The sequence below is a fragment of the Ovis aries genome, chromosome 13 (assembly GCF_016772045.2).
Source record: "Ovis aries strain OAR_USU_Benz2616 breed Rambouillet chromosome 13, ARS-UI_Ramb_v3.0, whole genome shotgun sequence".
NCBI lineage: Eukaryota > Metazoa > Chordata > Mammalia > Artiodactyla > Bovidae > Ovis > Ovis aries.
Window position 1 is genome coordinate 33,177,543 of NC_056066.1, and position 17,692 is coordinate 33,195,234.

Below are 17,692 nucleotides of genomic sequence, written 5' to 3' on the forward strand. Positions count from 1 at the left end.
TGCAAAGAGCCGACTCATTAGGAAAGACTCAGATGCCAGGCAATGGCACCCTACTCCAGTACTCTGGCCTGGAAAATCCCATGGATGGAGGAGCCTGGTAGGCTGCAGTCCACGGGGTCGCTAAGAGTCGGACACGAGTGAGCGACTTCACTTTCACTTTTCACGTGCATGCACTGGAGAAGGAAATGGCAACCCACTCCAGTATTCTTGCCTAGAGAATCCCAGGGATGGGGGAGCCTGGTGGGCTGCTGTCTATGGGGTTGCACAGAGTCGAACACGACTGAAGCGACTTAGCAGCAGCAGCAGCAGTTGCCAGGAAAGAAGGAAGGCAAAAGGAGAAGCGGGTGGCAAAGGATGAGATGAGATAGCATCACTGACTCAGTGGACATAATTTGAGCAAACTCCGGGAGGTAGTGAAGGACAGGGAAGCCTGGCGTGCTGCAGTCCATGTGGTTGCAAAGAGTCAGACACAACTTACTGACTGAATACATACACACACACGCACACACGCACACACAGACAGACACACACACACACACACACACGACCCACTTCAGATCTAGGGATATATACAGATTAGAAAAGACAGTCTCTTCCATAAGTGGTGCTGGGAAAATTGGGCAGCTATGTGCAAAAGAAAGAAATCAGAACTTCCTAACACCACACACAAAAATAAACTCAAAATGGATTAAAGACCTAAATGTAAGGCCAGAAACAATAAAACTCATAGGAAAACATAGGCAGAACACTGTTTGACATAAATCATAGCAATATGCAAGACCTTCTCTGACCTACCTCCTGGAGTAACATAGATTAAAAACAAAAACCAACGGGATCTCACTGAAAAGCTTCTGCACAATGAAGGAACCTATAAGCAAGGGGAAAAGACGGCCCTCAGGATGGGAGAAAATAATAGCAAGTGAAACAACTGACAGAGGATTAATTTCCAAATTATACAAGCAGCTCACGCAGCTCAATACTAGAAAAACAACCAACTCCATCAAAAAGTGGGCAGAAGACCTACACAGACATTTCTCCAAAGACGACATGCAGATGGCTAATAAACACATGAAAAGATGCACAATATCATTTCCTATCAGAGAAATGCAAATCGAAACTACAGTGAAGTATTATCTTACTCTTATCAGAATGGCCATCATCGTGAAGTCAACCAACAATAAATGTCTAGAGGGTATGGAGAAAGGGGAACCCTCTTGCCCTGTTGGTGGGAATGCAAATTGATACAGCCACTGTGGAGGAGAGTATGGAGATTCCTTACAAAACTAAGGATAAAACTACCATATGACCCAGCATTCCCACTACTGAGAATAAGAAACCATAACTGAAAAAGAAAGACTCATGTACCCCAATGTTCATTATAGCAATATTTACAATAGTTAACGACATGGAAGCAACCTAGATGTCCCACTGACAGAGGAGTGGATAAAGAAGATGTACACATACACAATGGAATATTACTCAGCTATAAAAAGGAACACATGTGAGTCAGTTCTAACGAGGCAGATGAACCTAGAGCCTATTATACAGAATGAAGTCAGTCAGAAAAAGAGAGGCGAACAATCGTATATTAATATCATATATTAATGCATATATATGGAATCTAGAAAGACAGTACAGGTGATCCTATTTACAGGGCAGCAAAGGAGACGCAGATATAAAGAACAGACCTTTGGTCACAGTAGGGGAGGGAAAGGGTGAGATGACTTGAGAGAGTAGTATTGAAACATGCTACTTTTATCTGTTTCTAGTGCTTGGAAGGCAAAATGACATATGAACACATTACTATTGTATTTTACTGCTGTTTATACACTGGCTGTTAATATCAGAGACAACCAAGATAGATACAGGGAAAAAAAAAATTGTCTCCAAATTAGTATGTTCTGAGCCATACCACCGAGGTTTTCTTCCAGAACAGAGGAGTAGCATCAAGGGAAAGTATGGTTTCTCCCAGTACCTACTTCTACTGCCTGCTGCCATATGAGTGAATGGAAGTCAATGTCCAGGCATGGTCTAAGGATTTCACACGTGGGGGCATCACAGGATACATGAGATGCACTCACAGAAGACTACACACTGTCACCATGGACATCACTCCACTCGCTAAAGAAATTACTCTCGATTGCCATCTGCAATCAATTCTGGTTTTCAGAAATGTTCCCTATAGTGGGGTGGGTTCCCACACAGTGCAATGGAAGCAATAATCCTTCAGAGGTGAGAACCAAGCGGCCGTGAGCTCCAATTACCGTTTTCGTCATGCCCGCTGGCCTCCGGCGTGCCCTGCCTCTGGTCGTCCTCGGGCGCCTCGGGGTAGATGACTGCAGTGTCTTCTTGTTGCAGGAGCTCTTCAACGTTAGGATCATGGTTTTGCTCATTCTCTGCCTCTGAGTCGCATTCATCATCTTTTACTAAAAGAAATGCATACTCTATAAAAAAGCCGTTTCACCACCAAGTTGCTACATAGTTTTCCTAAATAAGAAACTATCTTGAGAGAATACACGACTGTCCTTGAACCTACAGGAAATATTTACAGGAATATTAAAAACAATTTACTCATTCAGCTATAATCTACTGAGAAGTCTGTTTTCGTAAGTTTAAGGTGTTCTAAAAGTCTCAACATTGTTACCATATCCTCTTTAAGTTTTAGGGTTGTACTTCTATTCCATTTTACTGGTGAACAAGACCCAGTGGAAGTTGGCTGAATCCTTGGTTTCTCAATCAATAATAAAGCAAGGAGAACAGGAAAAGAGAAAAACAGTTCTCAAACCTAAGTTCATCCTAGCAACCTACTGTATCATGTTTACTTAGAGCTGTACTTGAATGACAAACTGAGTGCAAACTGCTCTGAAGTTCAGTTCAACTATGTGATTTCTTAGAAAACAGCTTTAATAGCTACAGCCAGAAAGATTTCTAATAAGAGTTAAAGAGTATCAAATTGATAAAAGTGCTTTCCATCTCCCCAAGTGTTCAGATACAGACAGGGCTGTTCTTTGTCTTTCTGCTCCAGTAACTGTGTCATTGTTGGGTGATGGGAGGGGCATTTCCTCCGGAGTCAGAAGGTTACGAGGGTAACGCACATCTTCACTTGGAGAAGGGGAGCCAGGGCACTGGTGTGCTGCAGGGTGGGCCTGGTGCGCTGGGGTTTCCATCCGTCTGTCCTCCTCCCGGAGGAGGGTCCACACTTCTGGTGACTATCCTGGGTCAGTATGGCCTCTGGGTGTCTCATGTATGACTTCTTCACATACTTCAGATTGAAGTCAGTTCTGAATTTGTGAAACAGCAGACTTAACTGGGCCCAATTAAGATGGTGAGGTACCAGCATCTTGTTGTTCAACAGATACTAAAACACTTGCACGGGAGCAGTAACTCAGTTCCTCAGTGTGGCTGCTGTTTAAAACTTACAGCACCAATGACACAGTAATAAAGGTGACTGCTCACCATCTTTTCCTCCTTTTAAACACAGTCAGTAGCTATCAGTTACGTAGTATCTGCTATATATAGTCAGTCCCTGAACAATATGAGTTTGAACTGTGAGGATCCACTTATACTCAGGTTTTTTCAATAGTAAATACTCTAGTACTATACGACTGTCGTTGGTTGAACCCATGGATGTGAAACTGTAGACGCAGAGGAATCCAGTATTGGGAAGGCTGCCTGTAAATTACACATGGAATTCCCACTGCAGGGGGGCAGGTGCCTCCACCACTGTGTTGTTCGATGGTCACCTGTACTGAGAACTCTATTTTTTCAGTTGATGCCAGTCGTCACCAAACCTTGGTCACTGGGTCCAGGCGGAGGTGAAGACTCTTTAAGAGGGAAGCCACGACTCTTCACCTAAAGGCAATCCATTTCCAGATCTTCAGCTTTCATGCAGGGCCCTTCCTAGAGTCCAAAAGCTTCTTTCTTCTACTCCTCTTTCATAGTCCTTTGCTCTAACTTCAAAGACAGACAGGTTCCCCCCTCCATCCATTACATCAGTACAGCGCATGCCTTGCAGTATAAAATCTCCAGCTGCCAAAGGAAAACAATTCAAAGTACTGATTGGGAGAAGCCTGCTTTACTGATCAATTAGGCCAACATAAGAGCACTCTAGTGTCCAGCCTTCCCAGGATTTCTATCAGGGGAAAAGCTGGCGACTAAAATGGGGATGTTTTGGCCATGGTTATGCATCTCTGAAATCAGCTATATGACATGGCCAGAGAAAGTAGAGTAATTTCCCTTTAATGACCTCACTTGTTTCATTCCTTAACTATTCTTAAAAAATTCACTGCTCTTCAGAATGCTGGTGAGAACAAAGCAAGGAGTATTCTCAAAAATCTTTCCTAGGATCTGTCATTAGCTAAAACAATACGTACTTCTGAACAACTAAAGTAGTACAAGTCTGTGTTGTTATATCTTTTATCATTTTATTTTCCTTTTTTATTTTTTAAATTATGAAAGTATGATAACACATTTACAGGAGACTTGGAAAACACAGAACGAAGTTACATATAGTTCCATTGTATATTACCATTATTTTTTTAAGTAGATCTTTTCAGTGTAACTTCAGATATTTGAGTTAAACTAGATTAAACTCACAAATGAAATTTATATTTATGTGATTTCTTATAGAGGAAATATAGATTTGACAAGTTACTTAAAAATACTTTTGTCAGATTATATTATGAAATATTTATTTCAATTAAATATTCTCCACTTTCAAAATGTTTACATTTTCTTTTTATTATTATTTTTTTACTTTACAATATTGTATTGGTTTGGCCATACATCAGCATGAATCCACTATGGGTGTACACGTGTTCCCAATCCTGAACCCCCCTCCCACTCCCTCCTCATACCATCCCTCTGGGTCATCCCAGTGCACCAGCCCCAAGCATCCTGTATCCTGCACTGAACCTGGACTGGTGATTCGTTTCTTACATGCTATTGTACATGTTTCAATGCCATATGTTTTCTGTAGCCTAGTAGCTAAATATATCCCAGATGATGGAATGATGGAGGTTTTCAGTAGTGTACGCTGTTCAGAGTTACATGTGTAGCATGTATTTTACACATGAATCTTATATCTTCAGTAAGTTATAAACTTATCTATACACTGGTTGTAAAGATACGCATTTGGAGACAAAGATTTTTATAACTCATAATAATTAAATTAGATCTAAATAACCTCATTGTTGAATAATCTATTTTAAAGAAGTATTTATTTATACATTCCTCTTTATAAATTATATATTCTTCATATTAATAGAAAAAAATTTATGAAATTCCTCAAAACGTATATCAACACATTCATTTTAATTAGAAAAATGAAGACGCACTTTATTTTTCTGCCAGAAAGTCTGACTTGGCTGATGGTCTAACAGTGATAATTGGTTTCACTAGTAAGGTTATTAGGTACAAATTTTCCAGAAATTGAATGAACTACTAAGTTTATAGCTCTAAGAAACTGATCAAAATATACTTAGTTAAGGTATTAAAAGAATTTTTATTTAAAAATGTACTGACGAAAGGTACTGATTAGCAATATTTCAATATTCCCAACCATTTCTGAATATATTCCACAAGGTGCCTCCTAAGTGGGAGTAAAAAAAGTAGCAAAAGTCAGAAAAGATCTCATTAGTCTTTGGTAAGTAAGTATGGGTGAAGCCTTTTGGTATACACCCAAGGAGTGAGGGCCTGAATGATTCAGGTGACTGAGAAACAAATCCTTTAGTGAAACAGGTGGCTCTCAATTTTTGCTTTCAACAAAACTGAAGGCGCATTTAACAGAACTGGTCATTGACAAGTCATTAAAATATTCTTCTTAACAGATAACCATAATTCTTTGCATATAGTTCTGAAGATATATAAAGAATTTAATAAGTCACTTGTGACAAAACTTATTTCATCTTTTTATTTATGAGAATAAAGTTCTCTCAGAGCTGAAGAAAAACCAGGAACAGAATTAATGCTCCACACTTTTTCTTCTAGAATAAGCGACACTGAACTACTGATTATGGACTAATTGGAAAATGCTTTGGCTCCTTCAATCTCATTTCCAGTAACATCTGACTTTGACGAGTAGTTGGCCCCTGAGCAGCAGTTCTGAGCTGCATGGGTCCCCTTATACCGGATGCTTTCAACAGTGAACGCTACAGCTCTACACGCTCCATGGTTGGCTGTGTCCATGGACGTGAGACCGCAGACAGAGAGGGGCTCTGTGTACGGAGGAGCCGGGCACTCAGGAGCGCTCACTATAAGTTGTATGTGGATTCTGACTGGGCAGAGGGGTTGGCGCCCCAACCCCTAGGTGGTTCAAGGGTAAACCGTAGTTATTAAAATCTGTCATGTATGTTGTGATCAGTGATCACAGGATAAAATAATCCACAAATTTAAAAAAATCTAGGGGCCATATAGTCCCTGGAAACTAAACAGAAAGTTAAATTTCAATTTATGTATATGTTTTTCTTGCAAAGAAATGACAGCTGATCAAAAGTATCTTCCAACAGGAAATATACACTGGTTAGCATTTAATTCTGTATTAGTTCAGGGAGTAAACATTATGATGTAACATTTCTGACTCTCAAAGAAGTATTCATATTTAAAAAATGAATGGTATTAAATTGCTGTGGATTTCAAATATAACAGTGATGTGAGAAATGTCATTTTTAATCTGCCAGATAATAGATTGTAACTATAGCTGACCCTTAAAACATGAAGTTTAGGGGTGCTGACCTTCCAAGTGATGGAAAATCCACATATAACTTAAGAGTCAGCCCTCACTGTATATGATTCCACATCCTCGGACTTGGCCAACCCCAGACTGTGACTCACTGCAGTAGCTAATATTAAATGAAATACATGTATATGTGGACCTGCATCATTCAAACCTGTGTTGTTCAGGGGTCAACTGTACTCTCTAAAGTGAAGAATTTTGTATGTCCATCAGACCCCTGGGAGGCAATACCTAATCAGTCTGTATGATATAAAACCTGGAGGAGAGTAACAGTGTGTCCTAGGGTAGTTGGGAGGACGAAATGAATTAACACAGTATGTGTTTAGCACTGTACCAGGCACATGGTAAGTGCTCTGTAACAGTTATGTTTCCTTCAAAGCAGTCCTGCAAGGTGAACGCTGAACTACAGCAGATGACTCAGTACTGGGGGTCTGCTATTGAAAGCTGGGCTCTTTCCAGCTAAAGTACACAGCTTCCATGAGCCTGTACTTACCAAGCCAATTTCAAGCTAAGACCAGCCATTCCTCAGTTTTACCCCTGAAACATAAAGTGCTGGGGAGTGCACATGGTGAAAAGGTCTATTCTATTATAAAGCAAAATTCCTAGTCTTAAGACTAATTAATTGCATGTGTTTAAATATTAAAGACATGAGCAAATACAGAGAATATGATGACAATTTGGTTTTTCATTTGTGACAAAACTCTGAACTGTCACAGTATAGAATTATAGGATTATAATCATTGGTCAAAGTGTATAATTGTAGAGTTATAATCACAAATTATACAAAGCAAGGCTAGAGAGACAAACATTTAATATAAAGGCTAAATAACATTTTAATGAGGCTATCAGTGTTTTAATCCCATCAGAATAAAGGATAGTTATCCTTTATCCTCCAGTTTTGAAACTTTGCACAAGTATCAGCTAAATAAACAGGGAAAGGATGCTTAGAAGAACAAAGGCTGTTCGGGGTGACTTTTTTATTCTCTGAATACTAAGCTGAGACTATAGTTCTCCTGACTTCGAGAACCGCAGAAGGAAGTCAGCTTGAGGAAGGAGCTGACAAAGTTCTGAACTAATGACGGTGACCTCTTGCCATGGTTTTGTTTACTTTGTCAGCACATTATTCCCTGGAAGTGAAGAACCAACACAAGCAAAGGTGAAACACGATTTCAAAGCTACTGCTCTGAAGTCTCTTAATATCTCCTTTCCACCCTTCTTTGCTGAAAACTGCATTTATCAGAGTTTGATTAAACGTTTGTTTACTGGTAACTCCCCGAGTGCCAGGGAAGTAACACACAGGGCTCACTATTTTGGAGGGCGGGGGTGCTGTATTTCAGCGGGAACTCTAGCTTATATACAGTTACACTGCCTTCCAGATCTGACTATTTTTGGGGGAAGGAGGGAAATTGTGTATCACTCAGTACTTCAAACTGAAAGCATGGATTCATTTTTGTACTGCAGAGCAGACTGTGAGGTAAAATACTGTCAACTTGGAACTCTAGGTGTCTTTTTTGCTGGCACTTTGCCTCAAAGGGCAAACGACCTACAGAAGACCTTCTACTACTCTGGTGATGTGAGTCGTCACATTTTAACATTAAACAGAAGAGTGGTGAACAGCATTCTTCTGTGTTCATTAACACTATTTTACTAACAACAAATATATTGTTTAAATATTTTATGTAATGTATAAGTCAGCCTGACAAATATTTGATAATAAGCATACCTGAATACATTATTCATGCAAGTTCAACACAACCATGTTAAAGGCAGAATACAAAATCTTTGGCTGTGGCACCATAAATGATCACATATTCCATTATTTGATTAATTTGGAGTGCACTTTCAGTAAGAATACAAAGGCTTGCTCTTTGTTTTATAGAACTGACAAGTATGGGAGGGCTGATGCTTATAGGTAAAAATCTATTTCTGACACATTACTGCAAAATACACTCATCTTACACAACACAAGGTGATTTATAAGGCTCTGTGGAATACTCCTAAAATGTACTGCAAAGAACAAAAAACTATAAATGTTAAGCCAAAGAAGAAACAAAGAAAATTTAAAACTGTATGCTAGAAATATCTAATCTATGGTTGAATATACAGAATACAATAATACTACTTTTAAGTACAGAATTTTGAGGAAATGTTTTAATAATTTAGAATTTCTTTTTGAAGTTTACATTCGAAGACTGCCTTATCAGAAGTAATAAGTGCCTGGTATTATTACATATTGGATATTATCATATGAAATATCTGGATTTAAGATTTGCACTTACTCTTTTGCTTCTTAAATCTGATTTGAATCCAATAATAGAGGAATAGTTTAAGTCTCGGGGAATATATACTAATATAGTCACCTAGAAGCAAATTTCTTTGCTTACTATAATTCAACTTCATTTTGGGTTGGGAAGATCCCCTGGAGGAGGGAAAGGCTACCCACTCCAGATTTTGGCTTGGAGAATTCCATGGACTCTGGTCCATGGGGTCGCAAACAGTCGGACACAACTGAGCAACTTTCACTTTCAACTTCATTTTGGCCTTTTTCAATCACAGAAATGGTAAGAAAAAGTGTATTCTCTTGTTTGCTGTGACATGTTCACTTATTAATACTCATAATTTTCATCTGGTTTCTAGATAACCCATGATATTTGCTTATTTTTCTCTCTTCTGCTTTTAGTCTTGTGGGCAGTTTCATGTAGATGCTGGTAACTAATAATGAAACTCAAAATAGATCTGTATTTCTGTAACTATGGTAAAAATCTGATAAAAGTTTAAATTATCATTTAAACACTTACTCTGTGGATTATCTGTAGATTATATCTGTTATCCTTACAGATGAATACCTGTATTATATGAATATCTAAGCTTGCAGTATATTTAAAGAATATAAACATCTAACTTTTCCTACAGTGCCCCGTATGCCTAGGTACTTAAACATTTAAAGGGGGGCAAGCTAAAGAGGAGGAAACAGATTAAATGCAGGACTCACAAATGCAAAAACCAGTCACACAAAAGGCTGTTCAAAGATGACTGCTTGAGAAAAAGGCAAGAGTACCTGCACATCCCACTTCATCTGCCCGAGCTTCCGGCCCCAGGATTTCTTGTCCTTCCTTTCCTGCTAAAAATCAAAGAACAAAAGCATTAAAATAGATCCCCCCTCTCACCAACACTTAACTTCTATAAATCTGAAATGGAAACTTTTAGGTTATATTTGATTTGGATTTTTCCCCCCTTGTATAAGTACAGTAACATGTCCTACTAAGCTAAAGCTTTTTAAAGAAACTAAGCAGTTTCACAGAACTCATAGAGATATTTTAGAGAAGCAAAATGAGAGAAAATGTTTACATATTCAGGACTTCTACATATATTAGAATTATATGCATACTAGGATTTTATTAATGGTATTGTTTTTTACGAGAGGAGCTCTACCTACAGGCAGTAGGATTCCTTTTTCATCTCTTTCCTGAAGCACAGATTGCTATGTGCTGGGCATCGTGCTAGGTGCTTTATCAACTCATTTCCTTTAACCTTCATAAACTATCTCTTTATAAATTAAAAATCCCACCAAAACATGAGGCTTGAAGAGGTTACAGAACCTGCCTACAGACACACAGCTACTGGGTGGTGGAAGTGGAATATGAAAGCAGGTCTGAATGGCTCTAAAACCCGCTCTCTCCTCCACCCTGGCTTATCTCACTATAGACAGAGTCCCTGACAACCTGCAATGTGCCCAGAGCAAACAGCTAAGGACTATACCTTTTCTTTCACTCTCTTCATGATTCTAACTACTAGTAAGCAGTATTAAATGATAATAGTGGTACCAATAAATATTTTATTTTTTTAAATTTAAATTTATTTATTTTAATTGGAGGCTACTTTACAATGTTGTATTGGTTTTGCCATACATCAACATGAATCCGCCACGGGTGTACACATGTTCCCCATCCTGAACCACCCCCCCCTCACCTCCCTCCCCGTACCATCCCTCTGGGTCATCCCAGTGCACCAGCCCCAAGCATCCTGTATCCTGCATCGAACCTGGACTGGCAATTCATTTCTTATATGCCAATAAATATTTTAGATGTCTATTATCCACCTTCTCTGGGGCTCAGATGGTAAAGAATCTGCTTGTAACACGGGAGACATGGCTTCAATCCCTGGGTCGGGAAGATCCCCTGGAGAAGGGAATGGCAACCCACTCCCGTATTCTTGCTTGCAGAATCCCATGGACAGAGGAGCCTGAAGAGCTACAGTCCATAGGGTCACAGAGAGTCAGACACGACTGAGCAACTAACACACATTACCCACCTCTGACACCTATATATTTGTAATGAGCTGATAAGATCAGAGTCAATATGCACATTATTTAGGTGAGCAGAAAGTAAACTTTATATATTTAGGTACATTTTATTCATTGAGTAGTTTATTAAGAACCTGTGTACATACAAAAGACTAGAAGTTAAAAACTGCTTTCAGAGTATATAATGTAATTATGATCAGAAGACTGGTTACAAAGTCACACTAAAACACTGTGTAGTTATCTGCACTCCAATCAAATCCCATTGAATATGTCAGTCAAAAATCTTGATTCAGATTTTCCTTAAGTTTGATAACTGAATTGAGAAATACAGCACTAATCAAGTAAAATCTGTGCTCACATTAAAGCATGTATTTCTATAAGTGTCTTGGATTATTGGGTGGATTTATTTGGCAGATTTTCTATACTCATTAACTTTTATGTTACTACTTAAAGATGATCATTATGTGATAGTTAAAATATGCATAAACCTCTTTAGATCAGCATAAAAAACACTGTCTGAAGTAGATAATGATGAGATTAACTTCTGCTGAAGAATTCTCATTTTATATTTGCTATCAGCAAAATGACAATTTAAAAATCCCTGGTCAAGTGTTAACAATACAGTATGATAAACACTGGTATTTGCTAAGCATCTGAAAGTCTCCAATGTTTATTTTTTTTCCTCTTCCTCCAAAGCATCTACTTAACCTAAAATAATAAACAGTGTGCCAAGTGGGTAATTATGATAGTAATATATTTATTATTGCATATGTGTGTTCGCTGTTTTTCCTCACATGAAAACCGAAGCAGGCAGAGCTATGACTCGCTAAGGTGGAAGGTAACACTGATTTTAGTTATATATTTTGGAGTTTTTGTTTCTATTTTTTTTTTTCTTCAGTACCACATGGCACGTGGAACCTTCCCCGACCAAGGACTGCACCCATGCCTGCCCCAGTGGACGCGCAGAGTCTTAAACACTGGACCACCAGGAAAGCCCATGGTATCACTGATTTTAAAGTTTAAAATGATATTTTGGACCTTATTAACTTTACTGCTTGCAATTAAAGCAATGGCAACCCACTCCAGTATTCTTGCCTGGAGAATTCCATGGACAGAGGAGCCTGGTAGGCTACAGTCCATGGGATCACAAAGAGTCGGACACGACTGAGCGACTTCACTTCACTTAAACACTGTTTGCAATTCAATTAAATTATTCCTTCTGCAGGAGTGAAATCTAGGCTACTTACATGAGAATGTAACATGTCAGAATCTGGACCCATGCTTATTTACCACAGTTTGAAACCTGGAAGGCTCCAATCATCCCCTCTTTATTGGGGGCGGAATTTTTGTTCAACAACTAAAATCATGTCAACTAATGAAATAGAAATGGAACTTGTGCTGGGCCGTCAGGTGGGTACCCTCCTCTCGCCAAAAATCACTGCCTGCAGTAGTCCCTCCCCGCTCCATCCAGGGACCAGCACAAGGGCATCTTGGAACAGGGGCTGTTCTAAATATTTCTCAAGCAGCATTCTCCCTACTGTGTTCTGACCTTACTTCTAGTTTTAAGAAATATAAGAGGAATAAAGTAACTAAATCTACTTGTACCTAAGTTTTTTTTCTCCTATAAGACTTTATAATGTCAACATATTATGACTGACCAATCTAAGTGCAACTTAGGAAGGAAAACCAGAGTGCTCCTGAGGGTTTGGCTTTTAGTCTAAATACCAAAGCAAGTATCTAAAGGACAAACTCCAGAGTAACAAGACTTCAGTTTTTCAAAGAATGGCAAAAGATAGCTGAAGTAAGTCATGAAAGGCTATTCAGCAATAAAAAGGAACAAACTACTGATACATACAACTTCAATGAGTCACCAAAAGATTATGGAGAGTGAAAAAAGCCAACCCAAAGGTTATTGCATACTGCATTATTGCACTTATATTACATTAACGAAATGACAAAATTACAGAAATGGAGACTAGCGTAGTGGTTGCCAAGGTTAAGAATGGGGAGGAGGGGAAAGGAGGAGAGGACGGATTGTCTGAAGGCAAGTGGGGAACCCTGTGGTCATGGATGCTCTGCATCTCACCTGTATCAACACTAATATCCTGGTTACAATACTGTACTACAGTTCTACAAGATGTTACCATTTGAAACTGGGTAAAAGGAGCACAGACTCCCTGTATTATTTGTAAATTTAAAACTATGAATTGTGAATCTGTAATTATCTCAAAATTGAAAGTTTACTTTAAAAAAGAGGCAAATAGCACACATTTAGATCAAAGTAGATAGCACCTGTTCATTTTGCTGAAGAATGAAATTCCTAGTAAGTAAAAACAAGTATGACAGATGCAGTTGATTTTAATTAGAGATGTAGATGCTTACTATCAATGGCGAGATAAGATAATTCAAAGTACAGGACCGATAATTTAACACATGTTCTAAATTCTAAAACTTGGATTTCTGAAATTAATATCAAGGTGTTTCTAACAATTACACATATTTCTGTGGGGATATTTTGAAGCAATGGCTAAGAAGGCACAATGAGTGGCTAAGGGAGTCAGATTCTCCTTTTCTGCTCCTGTTTTTTTCTCGATGACACACACACCAAGCACATTTAGACCTGCCTTCTTCTTAAAGCTGTGTTCTCTGCTAGAACGCTGTTACCCATTCATCTGAGTAACTGCTACTAACCTGACTTCTTTGAAGCTCAGTTCACGTGTCTCTCAGTTTGTAAGTCTTCCCTGACCCTGCTCTCTGCTAGCCCCACCCCACTGTCCCCGTTACAGGAGAGAAACCTATTACAGTAACACTGTCCAAAAAGCAAACATTGAGAAATTCCTGAATTCAAACATAAAGTATTCAAACTTTGATTAAGGATGAAATGTTTGTTTCACTGTATACTTTTTCAGAATGTTTCCAGACAGCTCCATCTTTCCTTCTTATATCCATTAGGTTCTACATGTGTATCAATCTATTTTTGGTATAATTGTCCATCAACCTCCCAGTAAATATAATTCACAACCTCCAGGAAAACCTGTTAATGTAGACAATGGTAAACAAAAAACATGCCTAAAGTCAGCTTTGGTGAACATGGAGATAGGCTACCTGTATGTCCCACCAGACGCAGCTACAACACCTGGGAAAACGCATGGAGGGGCAGTGTGAAGACTCCAGAAGGTGAACCAGAGCAGGCAGAGGAAGAAGAGGGGGCCACTGAGCTGGAAGTGATTCCTCCCACCGCAGCCGGGGTTCAGGGTGGTTCAAAAGCTGGATGTGGACACTGAAGCATGGAAGAAATATGCTAGAAAAGCCCTCCAGTTTAGGCTTAGGGAGCAGGAAAGGGAGAAATATGCATTTTTCCATCTTTCCTTTTGGGTCCCAGCCCCTAGGTCATCCCATAGTGGGAGAGACCATGGTAAAAGCAGGGGCCCCCAGGTACCTAAAAGCCAAGGGAGGGGCACCTTCTCCTCCAGCGGAAGGAGCAGAGCCTGAAGAGGGTGGTACGTGTGTCCACTGAACTCCCTCTGCCTGTCTTCCTGCAGCTCTTCTCACCGTCACAGCTGCAGGAAGTATGCACAAGGTACTGCAGTAAAGTCCCAGGATTTTGGACAGAAGACTGAACAGGAGAGTCCTGAGGAACTGGAAATACTGAGGAGACCACTGAGAGGGAGGAGCATGGGGAAGCACCTGCACAGAGCTGTCTGTGGACCCCTGGGTGCATCCCAAGTTTCCCTCATGTGGATCTGATCACAGACTCTGAGAACTGAAGCGTGGGCTAAGATCATCACTCTGCATGGTACAGATCTGAAAAGCACTGCAAAGGCTTGAAAAGGGAACTTACATTGGGACCACAACCCACAAAAAGCTGGTTGGAACTTACAGCCTGATACACTGAATTATTGCCTGCTAAACCAGAAGCACAAAAATTCTCCACAGGATTTAAATAACAGCAAGGGTCTCATAAGATAATACTCAAAAGTGTCCAGGATACAATCCAAAATTACTTGGCATGCAAAGAACCAAGAAAACCACAGCTTCAATGGGAAAATGTGGCAACACTGAGATAACACAGGTGTTGAAATTACAGGACAGCTTTTATAAAGGTTCTCCAAGAAGTTAAGGGTGAACACTCTTGAAAAGAGTAGAAGGAAAGTCTCAGCAAACTTGCATCAGCAAATAGAAACTATAAAAAAGAATCAAAAGAAAACTTTAGAAGAATACAATAACAAAAAATTTTAAAACCCACTTGATATGCTCAATAGTAAAATAGAGATGAAAGAGGAAAGATTAGTGAACTTGATGACAGATTAATGAAAATTTTCTAATCTGAAAAGCAGAGTAAATGACTAAGAGTATTAGATGTACAGGATAATAAGGAAGTATCTTTCATGTCACTGAAGTCACAGAAAGAGAAGAGAATGATATAGAAAAAATTTTTGAAAAAATAATGTCTAAAAACTTCCCAAATTTAACAGAAGACACAGCAAAGCGTCTGCCTGCAATGCGGGAGACCCGGGTTTGATTCCTGGGTTGGGAAGATCCCCTGGAGAAGGAAATGGCAATCCACTCCAGCACTCTTGCCTGGAAAATCCCATGGGTGGAGGAGCCTGATAGGCTACAGTCCATGGGGTCACAAAGAGTCAGACATGACTGAGCGACTTCACTCACTCACTTCACTCACAAATGAATAGGTTCAGAGGTTAACTGAATCTCAAGCAGGGTAAAGCCCTCCAAACGCAGGCTCATATCATCAAACTAACTCTGAAAATTAAAAAAAAAAAACTTGAAAAGAGTAAGAGAAAATGTAATATAAGGGAACAATGATTGAAACAATAGTCTGGAGAGGGTGTGGAGAAAAGGGAACCCTCTTACACTGTTGGTGGGAATGCAAACTAGTACAGCCACTATGGAGAACAGTGTGGAGATTCCTTAAAAAACTGGAAATAGAACTGCCTTATGACCCAGCAATCCCACTGCTGGGCATACACACTGAGAAAACCAGAATTGAAAGAGACATGTGTACCCCAATGTTCATCTCAGCACTGATTATAATAGCCAGGACATGGAAACAACTTAGATGTCCATCAGCAGATGAATGGATAAGAAAGCTGTGGTACATATACACAATGGAGTATTACTCAGCCATTAAAAAGAATACATTTGAATCAGTTTTAATGAGGTGGACGAAACTGGAGCCTATTATACAGAGTGAAGTAAGCCAGAAAGAAAAACACCAATACAATACACTAACACATATATATGGAATTTAGAAAGATGGTAACGATCACCCTGTATGCGAGACAGCAAAAGAGACACAGATGTATAGAACAGTCTTTTGGATTCTGTGGGAGAGGGCGAGGGTGGGATGATCTGGGAGAATGGCATTGAAACATGTATAATATCATATATGAAACGAATCACCAGCCCAGATTCAAAGCATGATACAGGATGCTCGGGGCTGGTGCACTGAGACAACCCAGAGGGATGGTACAGGGAGGAAGGAGGGAGGGGGGTTCAGGATGGGGAACACGTGTATACCTGTGGCGGATTCATGCTGACGTACAGCAAAACCAATACAGCATTGTAAAGTAATTAACCTCTAATTAAAATAAATTTATATTAAAAAAAAAGAAATTTAGGATTCCATAAGGAAGTGGAATGTTTTAAAGTGCTAAAGAAAATAAAAGTCTCTCAAACCTAAATTTTACATTCAGTGAAAACATACTTCAGAACTGGGGGTAAAAGAAAGATATTCGTAGATAAAAGAGAGCTAGCAGAGTTCAGAGAAGGCGATGGCACCCCACTCCAGTACTCTTGCCTGGAAAATCCCATGGATGGAGGAGCCTGGTAGGCTGCAGTCCATGGGGTTGCGAAGAGTTGGACACGACTGAGCGACTTCCCTTTCACTTTTCACTTTCATGCCTTGGAGAAGGCAATGGCAACCCACTCCAGTGTTCTTGCCTGGAGACTCCCAGGGACAGGGGAGCCTGGTGGGCTGCCGTCTATGGGCTCACACAGAGTCGGACACTACTGAAGTGACTTAGCAGCAGCAGCAGCAGCAGCAGAGTTCATTGCCAGGAGACCTTATCTAAAAGAATTGCTACAGGAAGATCTTCAGAAAGAAGGGGAAATGGTATTAGAGGGAAACTTGAAATGTCAGGAGTGAAGGAGAATATAAGAAATGACAAGATTGAATCGCCAGTCTATGTCTGACGCAGGATGCAGCATGCTTGGGGCTGGTGCATGGGGATGACCCAGAAAGATGTTATGGGGAGGGAGGTGGGAGGGGGGTTCATGTTTGGGAATGCATGTAAGAATTAAAGATTTTAAAATTTAAAAAATAAAAAACTAAAAAAAAAAAAAAGAAATGACAAGTACATATATGACTACAATATAAAGGAAGGAGGGCAATGGCATCCACGTGGGTGCAAGGTTTCTGTACTTCACTTGGGGTAGTAAAATACTGATTCTAAGTAGACTGTGAAAAGTGTGTAACATTCAAATCCACAGAGCAACTACTTAAAAAATCAATAAAGAGATACAGTCAAACATGAAATAAATAAGTGAAAATGGAATATTAAACCATATTCAAATGGTCCAAAAAAGACAGGAAAAGAATAGAAAAATGAAAAAAATGAAAAACGAATACAATTATA

At 39.5% G+C, this 17,692-nt stretch overlaps 1 protein-coding gene across 9 annotated transcripts in view; it reads right to left on the bottom strand.

Moving 5' to 3' along the window:
• The window catches only part of ZEB1 (zinc finger E-box binding homeobox 1), a 207,899-nt gene that overhangs the window by 24,701 nt on the left and 165,506 nt on the right, over window positions 1-17,692 (bottom strand). For 6 of the 9 annotated variants that reach the window (XM_042230615.2, XM_015099627.4, XM_042230614.2 and 3 more), the window contains exons 3-4: window positions 9,792-9,854; window positions 2,265-2,426 (exon numbers count right to left, since the gene is read on the bottom strand). In XM_042230615.2, coding sequence (XP_042086549.1) covers window positions 2,265-2,426; window positions 9,792-9,854 — 225 coding nt within the window. The remainder of the gene's footprint in view (window positions 1-2,264; window positions 2,427-9,791; window positions 9,855-17,692) is intronic. The other 3 variants (XM_027976671.3, XM_027976673.3, XM_027976672.2) reach the window with 3 other exon arrangements.